We start from the raw sequence: 16,517 nt of genomic DNA, 5'->3' as shown, positions 1-16,517 counted from the left end.
CCTCAAATGTAATGGGAAATGTCAAGAGTTGTATGTATTACAGTCTATAGTATTTGCTGCTATCGCCATCTAACGGTTGACTAGTGTTCCTATTTCGGCCGGAATTTTAAAGAGGACAGTAGAAAAGCAAATAATAGTTGTTTCAAACTTATTATTTAATTCTTATCGTGTAATATTTACAACGTAAAAAAGTAATTGGATTGTAATCGATAATTAGTAGCAGTAAGTACAGAATTTATTATTCATTACGATTATTTTTAAGATTTTGCTTATCGTTTTGACGTTTATGTTGACAACTAATATTAGAAAAAATTTATTCTGCAAAAAAGTATAATAATTTAATATAACTATAGTATAATACTTCTTAAATATTAACTTATGAATGACAGTTAACGGCATCCTACGTTTGCTGTAATTGGTCGTTATCTTCACGCATTCAAATTTTGTTTCAGGATTGGATTGTAAAATTGAAACCGTCAAAATTCGAGAGTGTGCTAACTGATCCTTTAGCTCAAATTTTTCTACCGTTTTAAAATTAAAATTTTGTTTACTTACTTTTTTCTGATTGCATCAATCCATTTTTGTCGATGAATCACCTTATGCTTAGCGACAGGAAAGTTGTAGAATACACAGTTACTATTGTAACCAGTATTCCGACACTCTTTAATACAACAACTTTCGTGAGACATTTAAAAGCTATAATATGCAACTCTTAATGCAGAACGTCAAAAAGCAAATTTCCAGTAAAGGTTTACAAACTTGTCACTACTGGCGCTCGCGAATTTTTAATTATCCCTTCTACCTACGAGCTCACAGCGTATATGAGTAGAGATACTGATTGTATATGTAAACTACTATTCGAGTAATCGTGCTGGTCAACTATAATCTAACTGATTTGATTGCTGTCACTTTGACAGTGAAACTGGGTTAGGTTCGGTCGTTCGGTAGAGTTTATAAATTTTAATAATCAGTCGTATTTTTTTTTTCTTTTTTTTTTCTCTGATTTTGGTCTTGGTTTAGAACTAGAACCTTTAGCCACGTAATTGTATAACTTATCACTAAGTCAGGTGTAATGTGTAGTGTGTGTGTGTGTTGAGTAAGTGTCTTGTTACTTTGCAAAGTCGACGTCATTGTCTTTGCAAAGAGACGCTAATTTTATCCGAACGTCTGCGGTCCCTCCGGTGAGTTGTCGTATTTACTTGAATAAATTCAGTTCTTTTAACAGCTATTTTGATATTATATTGTATTTTTGGTTTGGTAAGTATTTTATTCAATTAAAATATGATTAAAATACGTCAATAAAATTTGCAAGTAATCATCTGTCAATATGGTTAACTTCTGTCTATGAGTTCGCCAAACGTGTACATATTACTCTGACTTTTCAATCATAGTGTATGAAATTACAGATTAGTGTATTTTTACGAATGTACATTTATTTGCAGATAATGTCTGGAAAATGATCTGAATACCTATAATGATCTGAATTCATTAAGTGTACTTTTATTTTAATCACTTAACGCAGCTGACATAAACGACCTTTTTTAAATTCCTGTTATTATTTACGTCCACTGGCAACTTTAATATGGAGAAATTCATAAGACTATATTTGCTTACTTATTATTTTTGTATTATTAATCTATATCAAATAATTAATTACGGTAGTAATAACATTTTTCACCAATAAATATATATTATCAGAAAAAGAATAACATCAGAAAAATTTTTTGAGACATTCTCACGTAGCGAAAAATCGTACGGTAGGGTAGTAGTCACATCCGTTTATTTTCAGTATTAACTTTGTTTAGACTTTGTTTTGACTAGAAATTTTTGATTTGATTCGTATCATAGACCTTTACTTTACAAGCCATGAAGAGAAAAAGGCAACGTCGCAATTGATGACGTCCGTATTCTGACTTTTGGACTACCGCTTTCGAAAGTACGATTTTAAAGTACAAATTCTGGTAAAATTTATAGTATTTTTTGAGACAAACAAGAAAATATTATTAATTGGAAGTTTGTACAAAATAATATTAAAAGTAATTCCTTGTAAGTAACGTTTATTATACAAAAAAAACCAATAACAAGAATATAAACGGGATTTAGTTTTTTCGAATCCTAAGAAAACTAATAAGTATTTTTCAAAAATTTAAACGCAAAGTGAAAGATTACGTTAGGACCAAGGGCCCAAAGTCCCTGAAAACTTCTATGTTTATTTTAATAAGTTACAGGGGTGAAAAACTAAGAAAATTTAGTGTGATATTTAGTTTCAAATATGTCATTAAAAAAAAACTGTTTATTCATTCTAAGGGACTTTTGGCCCTCGGTAATAAAGTAGTCTTTTATTCTGCGTCTAAATTTTTCAAAAATACTTATTAGTTTTCTCAGAATTCGAAAAAAATGATTACATTTAAAATACAGGCGTCAAAATTTTGCATTTTGTTCCTGTCCCCTTAAAGTTTGTCGCACTTATTTGGAAACACCCTGAATTGATAAAGAATAAATCTAGTTGTTAAACATAAGCGAATTAATCAAAAAAACAGAATGTTAAGAAAACCGGAGTCTATAGTTGGGATTTAATTTCAGTATTTTATAAATGGCCGGTACACCATAAAAATTTAACTGGTTAGCAACAATATTATTACAGCGGTATTGTTAAAGAATTAGGCTATAACATACTAAAAAAAAATCATTTAAATCTGCCAACAGGTTTAGGAAATATAAGACATTAAAAATGACAAAATTTTTAAGTGGACGGATTTCTATATGCACGCAAGTTTATATAAAAATATATTATTGAACTAAAATCATCTTAATAACATACCTTTTAATGTTCTTTATAATTTGGAGCACGAAATATTGTAAAATATTTCAGTTTCTCTGTAAATACAGTGAAAATGATTTAAAAACAAATCAGAACTGTCAGAATTAATCGGTCTACCAATAGATGTTGCCAAGTTTCAACTTCATGGCTTGTTAAGTAAAGGTGGCTATGTTCGTATGCATATCATCGCTGACGCATGGGTATTCTTGGCAACAAGTTTTGGGAACTAATAAAGCGGCGAGATCTCTTAATGATAGTCTGGACGAGCAAGCACACAAGATAAGACACAAATAAGAATCTACAGAATACCAATTATACCTGCAATGACATACACGGCGGAGACGAGACCCGACATATCCGAAACGAAACGACTGCTAGAAATATCAGAGATGAGAACACTCTGAATAATATCAGGGAAAAGCCTACTGGATGGAGAGAGAAACGAGAGCATAAGGACGCTATGTAATGTAGAAGACAAATGTGGAACAAAATGTAAACGGGAATGGAACAAACACATTAGCAGAATGGCAGAAGGTAGGGCTAGATCGGGATCGATGTAGGCTAATATAGAAAATGAAAGAAGCCTTAGGAACCCATATATAAGAAGAAGGAAGAAGAATAAGACCACTGGTAAAGCAATATAACAGAGTTTGTTACTAGGAGATGTAACTTATCATACAAAATATTTTAGAGAAATTAAACCGAGTAATACGAAAAAAAGTCAAGTAATTTTAACTCTCTAATTTGAATATTTCAAAAACAAGATAATAACATTTTAACTAAGCATTTAACCAGACTCATGAGCTGAAGAGAAGAATCGGTCTTGGGTGGGCAGCATTTGGAAAACTGAGAGAAACTTTTAAAAGTGAGTTACCCACATGTCTAAAGAGAAAGGTATTCGATCAGTGTGTCCTCCCAGTCTTGACGTACGGATCAGAAACACTTACCTTAACTAAAGCCTCGGCTACCAAACTAAGAGTCACGCAGAGAAGATTGGAGCGGTCAATGTTAGGAATAACTCTGCGAGACAAAATCAGAAACGAAGAAATCAGGAGAAGAACAAAGGTGACTGACGTCATCGAGAGGATAGCCAGGTTGAAGTGGAGATGGGCAGGACACGTAGCCAGAATGACACATGGGCGATGGACGAAGAGGTTATTGGAATGGAGGCCAAGAGAAGACAAGAGAAGCGTCGGTCGACCGCCTACAAGATGGACTGACGACTTGAGAAAGGTAAATAAAAACTGGATGAGGGCGGCGCAGGATAGATGGGGCTGGAAACGAGGGGAGGAGGCCTATGGACTTTTGAGGCTGGATGATGATGAAGCATTTTGTGTTTCAAACTCTTATTTTGAAACATAGAGAATGTTCAGTTATGCTGTCTCATTCTTAATGGAACACCCATATTTTTTTGTGAAACGCTCTAAGACAAAACTAGTAAATGAAGTCCAAATGTATTGAATTTACAGGATCAGTAATAGATAGATACCTATAATAATAAAAATAAATACAATAATATATAATAGAAATACATGATCGTCCACTACATAAAATAAAATCAGAAAAACATGTATATTACCTCTGAACTGCTTTTTTCTTCATCGCCATTTGTTGAGGTATTGTTGGTCCTCTCAGCATTAATATTTTTTGTCTGCATATCATTGTCCTTTTTTCTACCCTACAGCTGTAAAGAAATTGTTTCTATTAATAAAATATATTACATTGAATCATCAAATATTAGGGTACATGACAGTAGCCTTACATCTTACGTAATTCTCATCTACAAAGTTCAAGCTATTAGCTATTCAATAAAATAAAAGAATTATTAAGATAATCGTTTAATATTTATGTTAGGTGTATATTCTTCTTTGGATTGTTTATTTGAAAGTTTATTGTTTATCCATTTTGCTGCTCAACATTACTACAAGCAAAAATACAATTAAGTAAATTTACTTTTATATAATAATTGCATATCATATCAATATTGTGGAGCAACATATAATTTTTCTCCTTCAATGACAGTAGATATGAAATGTACGTCAATTTGACAATTTCAATTGACAATATGAATTATTTAAGAAAGTTGCCATATTTCTCCGCTATTCGCGCACGATCGTTTCTCGTATCCCCTCCAAGTACTTGCACACGGCGAATATATCTATTATTTTGCTTGGTCTGCCGCTTTTCTTCTGTTTGTTCCCTTTGTTTCTATTTTGTTTTTAGTTAAATCGTTTTGTTTTTCCCTCATTAGGTGGCCATAGCAGCTTAACTATTTCTTCTTTCTTATTACTGGTAGAGGTGCTTGAATTATATGTTGTCTAATTACTTCATTTCCGTAGTTAACCGTTTTGGTCTTTCCAGCAATCAATATTAGATATTTCATTTCCTAAGCTATTGCCTTTTTCTCCTTTTCCTATTGTGTTAAAAACTGTCTCTTTTCTGTCTAAAAACAGTTTAACTCTTGCATTTATTTTACTATTTTTCCATTAGTAGAAATTATTATTCCACGATTATAGATATTATTCCACTAGTCTGTAAATAATCACATATTGTTACTATATCTCATTTTCCCAGCCAATTTTAATTAAATCCCAGGTCTTATAATATTATATAAGAGGATTGAGACAAGGCTGTGTACTTTCGCCTCCACTCTTTAACTTATATTCAGAGGAAATTTTTAATGGAGCCTTAATGGAGAAATAAGAAGGTACTGTGCAAAACATTGTTAGATTGCTTAGTGTAAGCCACGTAAAACTAATGGGTCTAGATCGAATTGCAATGTGGGCCAAAACACAAACCCAAACCAAAAAACGCAAACATCAGAAATCACAGGATCATCTCTTATTGCAAGCATAAGAAGAAAAAGAAAAACAAATTTAAACTTTATTGAAAGTGGAAACGTAATATTTTTGTATTTGTTTAATACCTATAGAAAACCAAACAAATTTAAAGAAAGTTATCCGTTATACTCCCCGCTTATTTTAATAATTAATTTCTAAACAGTAACTTAAGGGTTCACACGAAGATGACCATTATTAGTAGGAAATTAAGATCTCGCAAACAATGTCGATATTTTCTAAAGCGGTAGCGAAATTAACTACATTCTGAAACAATAGGTGTTTGTAAATTTCACTTAAACTAATTGGTCATTACGCTAGAACGACAGTTAAGCTGTTGCTGCTTCGCAAACAATACCACATTTGCAATGAACGGACTTCTACTATTTTAATTAATTTATCCCAGTTTTATTGCACACGCACTCTTCTGAATGCAAATGACGTTGGTTTGGATAAAAACTAACGAAATACTTTTTATGGATAGTTTTTTCAAGAAATTTGCTTATTGCAAATTGGATTTGAGTGGTCTAACTGGAGAAGTTGCATGAAAAAACTATGAAAAACAGCGGAAGCTATTAAAAACAACATTTTATGGTATGTAAAATTTAATAAAAAAATTTTTGGCTTGGTAAAAGGTATATTATTTTAAAAAGCCCCTATAGGGCTACAAACATAGAAACAAAACGTTTTCGCTCTGTAACAAGAGAATCATCAGTGTTACCTTAGGTAACACATCAAGCCAACAATTTTTTTATTAAATTTTACTTGTAATTAATGGTATACAGCCACCTACAGGAAATTTTTCCTTGTGAATTTTATGGTATGTTCAACGTTAATAAATTATAATAGATACATAAGGTTAACTGATTCTATTTGAATCTAATTATTAAGTACAGTAGGAAAAATGAAAGAAAACCCATGAACGAACATATAAAACACGCTGTATTTTCCTGTCACCGTGTCATACAAAAAATTGGCCAGCGCAAGTACATGTAATAATTATTATCACATGTACTTGCGCTGGGCAAGTTTCTTTGTAACACGGTGACAGGAAAATACAGCCTGTTTTATATGTTCGTTCATGGGTATGCTTTCATTTTTCCGACTGTAAGTAGGCTCAAAACGCTTAGTCGAAGCACAATAAGTCATTAGAGTGAGCACTAGTTTTATTTTTGTATTCTTCACTGTATGTGCTTTGTGACTTCAGCTTTTATGAATTGAACTTGGAGTCTTTTTCTATTATGTTGTTTGAAACATACCACGCAGCATTTCTTATAATTTTAAGAACTTTGTTCTGGAATATTTGCACGATTTCCAAATGTGTGTTGCTAGCAGAACCCCATAATTGAATGCCGTACGTCCATATTGGCATCAGTATGGCTTTATATATTATTAAGATCTTATTTGCTAGATTTAGTTGTGATTTCCTGCCAATAAGCCAGTAAAGTTGTATTAGTTTGAGTCTCAATTGTTTCCGTTTTGTAAATGTATGTTTGTGTTCTTTATGTTAATCATCTGTTAAGATGTAAACCTACATACAGTGGAACTTCGATTATCCGTCTCTCCATTAACCGTCACCTCTGTTAACCGTCAGGGTACATACAGAAGTTGTATTGACTACATAAGCAAACATTTTAATGTAAAAAATTTAAAAAAAAGTTAATTTGATTTGCGATGAGGACAAAAACGACTATCAATTGCTGACAAAATTGTTGAAATGGCAACAAAGGCGGACCAAACAGATACAGAAGCTGATACAGACTTGGAATTTGACTGTAGCTATGTTGATAAACCTATTGTAACTGACAAAGATTTGCGTAAATAATCTAGAGAAGCTGCATCGCATATGCAATAATTTATCGAGTGGTATTCGAGTAACAAGAAGAAGCGAATAAAGTAGATTGCATGATCTTATGGCGATTATGAAATTCATCCGTCGCAAATTGTGAAGCAACAGTAAAACAAACAAAGATTTCAGAATATTTTAAATTTATTCGATTGTACGAACACAAATCACTCTTATATTGTCAAACAAACCATACAAATGAAATTTGAGAGTTGTACTATGAAGTGTTAATTTTTTTATAATGTTCTGTTAACCGTCTTTTTGATTATCCGTCATAACCTTGGTCCGGTGCCCTGACGGATAATCGAGGTTCTACTGTATTTGACTTCATTTTTTTGAGTAATAATTTGATTATTTAGTAATACTGCTTGACATAATATACCTCTTCTTAGTGTAAAGGTAAGATGTATTCATTTGGTCTCATTAACTCAAATGTTCCATTTTTAACCATGCTTGGAAGTTACTGAAGTAGGCTTGTAAGTTTCTTGAGGCACTTACTGGATCATGATGGGGATCGAGTATTGCAGTGTCATCTGAGAAGGTTGCTGTTATTGTAATTCTTGAGGTTGATAGATCTGCAGTAAAAAGCTGGTAGAGCATTGGAGCATTCCACATTTGCAATGAACGGACTTCTACTATTTTAATTAATTTATCCCAGTTTTATTGCACAAGTACTCTTCTGAATGCAAATGAAGTTGATTTGGATAAAAACAACATAAAATTTTTTATGGATAGTTTTTTCAAAAGATTCTGTTGCTAATTGAATATGAATGTTCTAACTGCAGAAGTTGCATTCTCTACTTGTTGAAATGTTACAGGAACAACTATTAAAAACAGCGAAAACAATTAAAAACAACATTTATGGGGCTTTAACTTTAATTCCGTAAACTCTATTATGGTAGGGGAGCCCAACCGGGGATTTTTGCAGTTACTCGAGCGCGTCAGATTATCATATGGGGAGAAACCTGGTACCCTGCAGATGTACCTCTACCATAATATATTGGCTCTTAACCCCGAAAGCTAAAAAAACCACGCTCTTGGCCCGAAAAAAAAACTATCCCAAAAAATACTCGAAAATGTCAGATTAAGATAAGGTACATGCAAAAGAGTGTATATTTCAAAAATCTGAAGATATGAGCGGGGCTAAGGAAATGGGTGAGTCAAATAATTAAAAAAAAGCAAATATTTCGCGAAAAGAACATCAGATCGAAAAACTAAAAAATACGTCTTCAATATTTTTCAAAAATTTATCGAATGGTACTAAACATGACCTCCCACGGAGAGGAATGGGGGGTAAATTAAAAATTTTAAATACAAACCCCGCGATATTTCGCAAAATGAACATCAGATCGAAAAACTTCAAAATACACTTTCAAAATGCTTTTGAAACATCTATCGAATGGTACCAAACATGACCCCTCACGGAAGTGGGGTGGGGGGTTACTTTAAAATCTTAAATAGGACCCCCAAATTTTCATTGCAGATTTGGATTCTTTACGTAAAAATAAGCAAATTTTATTCGAGACATTTTTTCGAGTTATGGATAAATGGCGCTATAATCGGAAAAAACGATTATTGGAAATGGAAAATTATATTAAAAATGGAACGTCCCTACTAAAATGGAAAATTTTACTTAACTTTTTTCGGTTTTAAGGCCTAACAATCACAACCGAATAGGTCCCAATAACGCTTGAGTGACTGCAAATTTAGCATAATTTGCTACCCTACCATTAGGAAAATATGTTCATTGCCGCATTCTTTCCAGTACCGTTTTCATAATTTAATTTAATAGTCACCGAGATATTCTATCTGTTTATAAGCCAAAAAATTGTTTATAATTTTAAAATATTCCTGAGGCCGCTCAAATAGTTCAATTTCAATTCTGTAAAATACATTAGATATGTATAGTGCCTTTTTATACAAAGATAATAGTTATTCTTATGTATCATAATTATTATGGTTATTATCGTGACCGTAATTTTTTAATTAACAATTTAATTGTTGCTAAAATGTTCATTCAATTTCCATTGGTTTCTGGAACTATAGTCTATACCAAAAGGACTTTTATGTCACCAAGTTATTTAATTATTGATAAACAATTACTTACCTAAAATTTTAGTTGAAAATTAAAGTTTTTTTTGAAAAAACCCGCTTTTTTTCGAGGAAAATTTTCAGTAGTAATTGCACAAGAGCTCTAAAATTATTGAATATTTCCCGAGTGATACTTTGACAGTTTTAATTTCACGAGCCGAAGGCGAGTGAAATTATGTCAAAGTGTCACGTGGGCATAAATTCTATATTAATTTTAGAGATCGAGTGCAATTTGTTGCGATTATTTCATGAATAAAACTGTTCAACACCAAAATTTTATTGCAATTTATTTATGTAAGTATAAATTAGTACATTTAAACACACAGTTGTTATAAATATTAATTTGACGGTTGAAAGTCATCACTTTTATAATTTTTAAAATATTAGTTATCATTAATGTCACTGAATGTATTTTTTCGTAGCAACGAAGGACATCTGACGTAATATACTTGACGACGGGAAATTATCAAAAATTATCGGGTATAATATCACAAGAGAGTGAGAATAAATTGAAAATAATGCGACAGTTTTTCGAAAATTTGTTGTCTTGCAATAGACACGAGAGCCCGCGGGGCTCCAGTAGCTATTACCCAATGACAACAAATTTGAGTAAAAATGAAGCATTATTTTCTTATTTATTCTTACTGTCGTGTGATATTCGTAAGATTATTTTTTAATACGTGTATTATGGATATTTTCTTAAATGTGACAGTTGTCAAAACTAGGAAACTGGTTGCCATTAAACAGAAACAATCTACTTAAAAAAATTCTATCAGTAATTTTCTACGGTAGATAATTCTCAGTATAATTTTAATCTGATTGGACAGAATTAAACACGTGATCAAATATCTTACTATACGATTGGAAGTTAAAATCATTAAAAATTAATCGATTTAATTTAGATTTATGTAGCTTTCTATTGGTCAGAATCTCCTATGAATGAAATAATCGTCGAAGTACATCAGGAAAAACATGTCTCTATGCAGAATTTAATTACGGTGAATTTTTATTTGGCTGTTTTTGGTGTAAAGTTAAAATCTTTGGAGTCATAGAGCAATCATTGAAAAAAACACGATTTGGGGGCGCATTTTGTTTATAAAAAAAGTAGCACACTATCTGCGGACTTTGCATAGGTACCTATTAATATATAGAATCATGAGATTCGGTTCCAGCAATAAAATTGTTGGTAAATAACTTTTCCTTGTATTTTGCCAATTAGCCCAAAATATAATTGTTATTTTCTAAATCGTTGTAAATAATCAACTCCAACGAGCTCTAAAATAATACGAAAGGTAAAATAAAATGATAAAGAAAAAGAAGCAATTAAGACGCGTCACCTGCTTCATTTTCCATAATAGACTTAATTACTAACATCCTTCTACATGCATCTTCCTTTTAAGGACAATATTCCAAAAATACAAATAAGAAAAAGTCATTAATACTCTTGGGAAAAAAGAGGTTCTATGTCTTACTTTACCACCTGATAGACCAGTCAACATCGGTCAGTCAACGTATATTTACTGTATATGTTTAATTCCAATTAAGTTCTTTTCAGTTATGCCCTATCATTTTAAATATATACAGTTGGTACAGTATAAATCCCGATGAACGTCATTATCTACGTCAGAGATCTAAGTTGACATTGTTGCCAAATTACAAAAAAAATCCTGAATTCATTTTAAATCCAATATATCACATGAATATTGCAGAAGTGCAACAAATCAAATTAATATTTAAGGCAAATAAAAAAAAATCAGAAACAAAACAAGAAATAAGTAATAATTCATTACAACGAAACTCTTCTTCCAATTCCTGCTACCAGTGATAACATACGAATGTAAATCATGGACAACGACAAGATCGAACATGGATAGGTGCATTAACGAAGACTCAGACAGCGATGGAAAGACGAATGTTAGAAATAGGCTTAAAAGACATAAATCGTAACGAGTGGAATGTTACGAAGGTGAAAGATGTTATAGAAAAAGAATAGATATAAGGTAGAAATTTGCCGGCCATTACATCAAGTAGAACGACGATGGATGGAATAAACAAATACCGCACTGGAGACCCTGATAATAAAAACGACCTAAAGGAAGACCACGGATGAGGCGTGATTTAGGCAAATACATTAAGAACAATAAGAGCCAAAAGATAAAGCAATTCCAAAGTGGTTTATACAAACTGACTTGTGGTGACTGTCCAAAAACTTACATCGGTCAAACTGGCAGAACCTTTTACAAACGTATACACGTACACACTTCACCTCCTAGATCAGCGGTTCTCAACCTTTTTGAATCATGTACCACCCACAGTTATTTATATTATTTTGGTACCACCTATATTTTTAGATTGTACAAGGTGATTCAGTGAAACTGTACGATTTGACAACGCTGCTGACGATAAAATAGAGGAGCCGCCGGCTTGCGACGTAAACGTTGTAAATCTAGATAGTGGGAAGGTTAGTGTTAGTTATCATAGAGGCGTGGTCTTGTGAACAACGCGAATTTGCTGTGAAGGCTTATTACAAAAATGGTGAAAGTTTTGTGCGTGTACAATAAGCATTTCGTTTACGGTACCATTTGCTTCACCGCGCTGCAGTTCCGTGTAACATGGCTATGAAGACTTGGTTTAGGAACTTTGAAAGTAGTGGTTCAATATCAGAGAAAGGAATGGCAGTATAATGCATTTGGCACCGCTTCAATATTCTGTGGTGTGCTAGCAGTTCTGACACTGCCAGTTATTTTCTGTGATATTGAACCACTACTTTCAAAGTTCCTAAAACCCAAGTCTTGTAACTTGGTCTTGTGAACGAGGCGGCAAATGGTAGTGTAAACGAAATGCTCGTTGCACACGCACAAAACTTCACCATTTTTGTAATAAGTTTTCACAGCAAATGCGTGTTGTTCACAGGACCACGCCTCCATGATAACTAAACTTCCCACTCTCTAAATTCACAACGTTTATGTCTCAAGCTTGCGGCTCCTCTATTTTATCGTCAGCAGCGTTGTCAAATCGTACCGTTTCACTGAATCACCCTTTATTATCAAGACTTACTAAGTACTACTATTTTAATTTTTTAGTGTTTTGTGTACCACCGCAAATAATGATATTTACCACCAGTGGTACATGTACCACAGATTGAGAACCTCTGTCCTAGATCATAGTTATTCTTTTAGTTAACAGTATCAAGTCAAGTCATGTCAAGACAAGTCAAATTTATTGATCACATGCGACATTACACAAAGTACATGTATGAGACAAGTCAAAGTTACAGACATACATCTTAAAAGTATATAAATTAATAAATATGATAAAACATACTTAAAAGTTATTTTTAGAATATGGCTCTAGCTCACAAATGTATTGATGTACACACCTCCGAAAGTTTGGCTGATGTAAATTCATTCGTATATCTATTGGTAATTTGTTAAAGAAACTTATGGCTGCATAATGTGTGTTACCTTCCAACAAAACAGAACGATGTTGTGGAAGCATAAAATGATTGTCTCTGAATCTTGTTGAATAAACATGGTTAAATTGAAATTTATTAAATTCATAAATTTTGCAATGTAAATACATTATACACGAAAATATATACAGACCAGGAATTGTAAGAATATGGTTTTGCCTAAAGATGCCTCTACAACAATCTCTAAATTTCATTTTATACATTATCTTAATAACTCTTTTCTGAAGTACGAATATTTTCTCTAATTCAGAGGTACAACCCCAGACTTCACTGCCATATTTGGCCATTGAGTAAAAATGTGCAAAGTATATTGTTTTTATTATTTATGTATTAAAGAGACGTGAAAGAATTTTCAATGCATAACATGCGCTACTTAATCTGGTTTCCAAATTAGAAATGTGGTTTGACCATTTACAATTACTGTCTAAAAGGACCCCCAGCAACTTCGTGCAGTCTCTTTTATCTATTGCTGCTTGTATAGTCGCTTGATGGTTAAATAAATTGATGGTTTAATAAATCGCTTGACGTTTAATAAATTATTTGACGTGGAAATCATATACTTTGATTTCTCTTCATTAAAAATTAGTTTGTTGGATAAGAAATAACTGTTGATAGTGGATAGTGTCTGTGTAGTTTTATTTTACAAATTTTGATCAGATGTTCCTGTGACTAAAGTTCCGACAGTGAATTAGTTACCAAAACTATATATTAATAAATACTATAAAAAGTAGAGGACCCAATACACTACCCCGAGGGACACTATAATGGATATCCAATGTGTTTGATTCATTTACAAGTCCATTAGATGTTATCTTTACTTTTTGTCTTCTATTCTCTAGGTAGGAAGTAAACCATTTTAGCACTACACCACGAATACCAAACCCCTCAAGTTTTTTTAGCAACAAATTATAATCCAAAGTGTCAACAGCCTTGGACAAATCGAGAAACAAACCACATGCCTTCTCTCGTCTGTCCAAAGCATCCAACATTAAGCTGACGAAATTTGCAAGAGCTGTAGTTGTAAACTTAGAAGATGTAAAACCATGTTGAAAATTATGCAAGACACTATGCTTTTTTAGGAATGCATTCATTCTAGTATAAACCAGAGTTTCATTTATCTTTGAAAACACAGATAAGAGACTTCTGGGACGGTAGTTGTTAAGGTGATCTTTATCACCACTTTTGAATAAAGGGATTACAGTTGATAGTTTAAACATACTAGGAAATATTCCTTGTTGAAAAGAGGCATTACAAATATCCCACAGTGGAGCTGCGAGAGCGTGAATGCATTGTTTTAATAACTTAGGGGAAATACGATCAAAACCACAACTGTGTTTGGATTTAAAACTTCCGACTATACTAGTTATTTCCTGTGGGTTAGTTGGATATAAAAACATAACAAAACACAACAACTATTACGGTTTTTTCATGCTGATGTAAACCCACGTATTTTAGTAGGATCCAAAGCAGCAAGTAACTTTGGGGCCATTTCAACAAAATGGTGGTTAAATTTGTCTACTAAATTAATATTATCATCACTAGTAGGGCAGTCAGTGAGAGCAAGAACAGGTTATTTCCTCCGAATTCTATCCTACTGCATGGATTTTAATGAAATTTTAGGAATAGCCTAAAAATATCTCATTATTCAAAGTCTACCCTATGCCGATGTGTGCTTTTGTCTTGGGGGCGGTTCCCACCCCTTCTTGGGGTGGAAAATTTTTTGGTTAAACAACTACGGAAGTTGCTAGAGAACCTAATTCTAAGCAAAAACTGCTCTATAATTGTTTTTCAAGAACTCAATACTTTTTGAGTTATTCGTGGTTGAAAATTGGCCATTTTCATTTAAATATAACACCTTTTCAAACGGTTTTTTTGCGAATACCTATAAACAATGCATCTAACTAAAAAAAATATATATAAAACATTTTTGTAGCTCATGAAAAAACAAAGAGATTCGTTCCTTCTTCAATCTTCTAGTTATAATACAAAAAGAGATATGGTAGGTAAAAAGAGTTTGTTTTTTTTTTGGTGCATGCTCAAATCAGTGTATTCAACTTGAAATAACAGAGAAACGGTCAATTTTAGGTGTATACTGCTACGAATACCTTTTATTGTGCTTGAAAAGTCCTTTCAAATAAGCAATATTAAATGTCTATTACATTCAAACTAAGCAAGATATGCTGCAAAAAATTGATGACTAACGAATTTTAAGAAAAAAATTGAGAAGTGTATTTAACCCCTCATCCAAAAGAGTTTAAATGCATGGTTTTTCTTCTACAATACCTTTTAATACAGTATTATTTTTATGTTCAAAAAGTTCAGCGGGTTTAAAATGAATGGTTTTTGAAAAAAATAAGATCAAATTATAGAGCGCATATTTAAATTTTCTTAAAAATCTTCCTTTTTCTCCATGTAACTTGAAAATTATAAAAGATACTGTTATAAAAAATAAAATCAAAATGTTTCTCTAGAAGAAACCTACATTTTTGTATGGTATCTTTTTTTGGCATCTCTTATCATTTTCGAGTTACATGGAGAAATAGGAAGATTTTTAAGAAAATTTAAAAATGCGCTCAATTATTTGATCTTATTTTTTTCAAAAACCATTCATTTTAAACCCGCCCAACTTTTTGAACATAAAAAGAACGCTATAGCAAAATGTATTGTAGAAGGAAAACGATGCATTTAAATTCTTGTGGATGAGGGGTTAAATATACTATTTATTTTTTTATATATTTTTTTCTTAAAATACGTTAGTCATCAAATTTTTTACAGTTTATCTCGCATAGCTTGAATGTAATCGACATTTAATATTGCTTATTTTAAAGGTCTTTCCAAGCGCAACAAAAGTTATTGGTAGCATTATACACCAAAAATCGACCGTTTCTCTGTTATTTCAAGTTAAATACACTGATTTGAGCATGCACCAAGAAAACAAGTTTTTTTCACTTACCATAATACACCTTTTTGTGTTATAACTAGAAGATTCATAAAGAAAAGAATCTGTTTATTATTTTATAAGCTACAAAAATATTTTATATGGTGTTTTTAGTTAGATGCGTAGTTTTTAAGGTATTCGCCAAAAACCGTTTGAAAAGGTGTTGTTTCAATGCAAATGGCCAATTTTCAACCAGGAATAACTCAAAAAGTATTGAGTTTTCGAAAAAAAATTATAGAACAGTTTTTGCTTAGTATTAGGTTCTCTAGCAACTTCCGTAGTTATTTAAGCAAAAAATTTTCTACCCCCGAGAAGGGGGTAGAAAGACACAAGCCCCCAAGACAAAAGCACACATCGGCATAGGGTAGACTTTGTTTCTTGGGCTATTCCCTACTTACTGTGAAAATATCACGTAAATCGATATAGTAGGATGGAATTCGGAGCCACATACTGCCCTATACCATATAGCCGTTGACTGCCCTATAGGTACTTTTGAGTTATTTTGTTTCCCG

General features: G+C 32.4%; 1 protein-coding gene across 1 annotated transcript in view; it reads right to left on the bottom strand.

Annotated features, from left to right (window-relative positions):
- LOC114349276 (uncharacterized) overlaps positions 1–16,517 on the bottom strand; it is a 599,066-nt gene that overhangs the window by 500,242 nt on the left and 82,307 nt on the right. The window contains exon 2 of the mRNA XM_028299624.2: positions 4,401–4,505. Coding sequence (XP_028155425.1) covers positions 4,401–4,478 — 78 coding nt within the window. The 5' untranslated portion in view covers positions 4,479–4,505. The remainder of the gene's footprint in view (positions 1–4,400; positions 4,506–16,517) is intronic.

The sequence above is a fragment of the Diabrotica virgifera genome, chromosome 3 (assembly GCF_917563875.1).
Source record: "Diabrotica virgifera virgifera chromosome 3, PGI_DIABVI_V3a".
Classification (NCBI taxonomy): Eukaryota; Metazoa; Arthropoda; class Insecta; order Coleoptera; family Chrysomelidae; genus Diabrotica; species Diabrotica virgifera.
The sequence above is the reverse complement of the archived record's forward strand: the minus strand, read 5'-3'. Positions and strand labels throughout refer to the sequence as shown.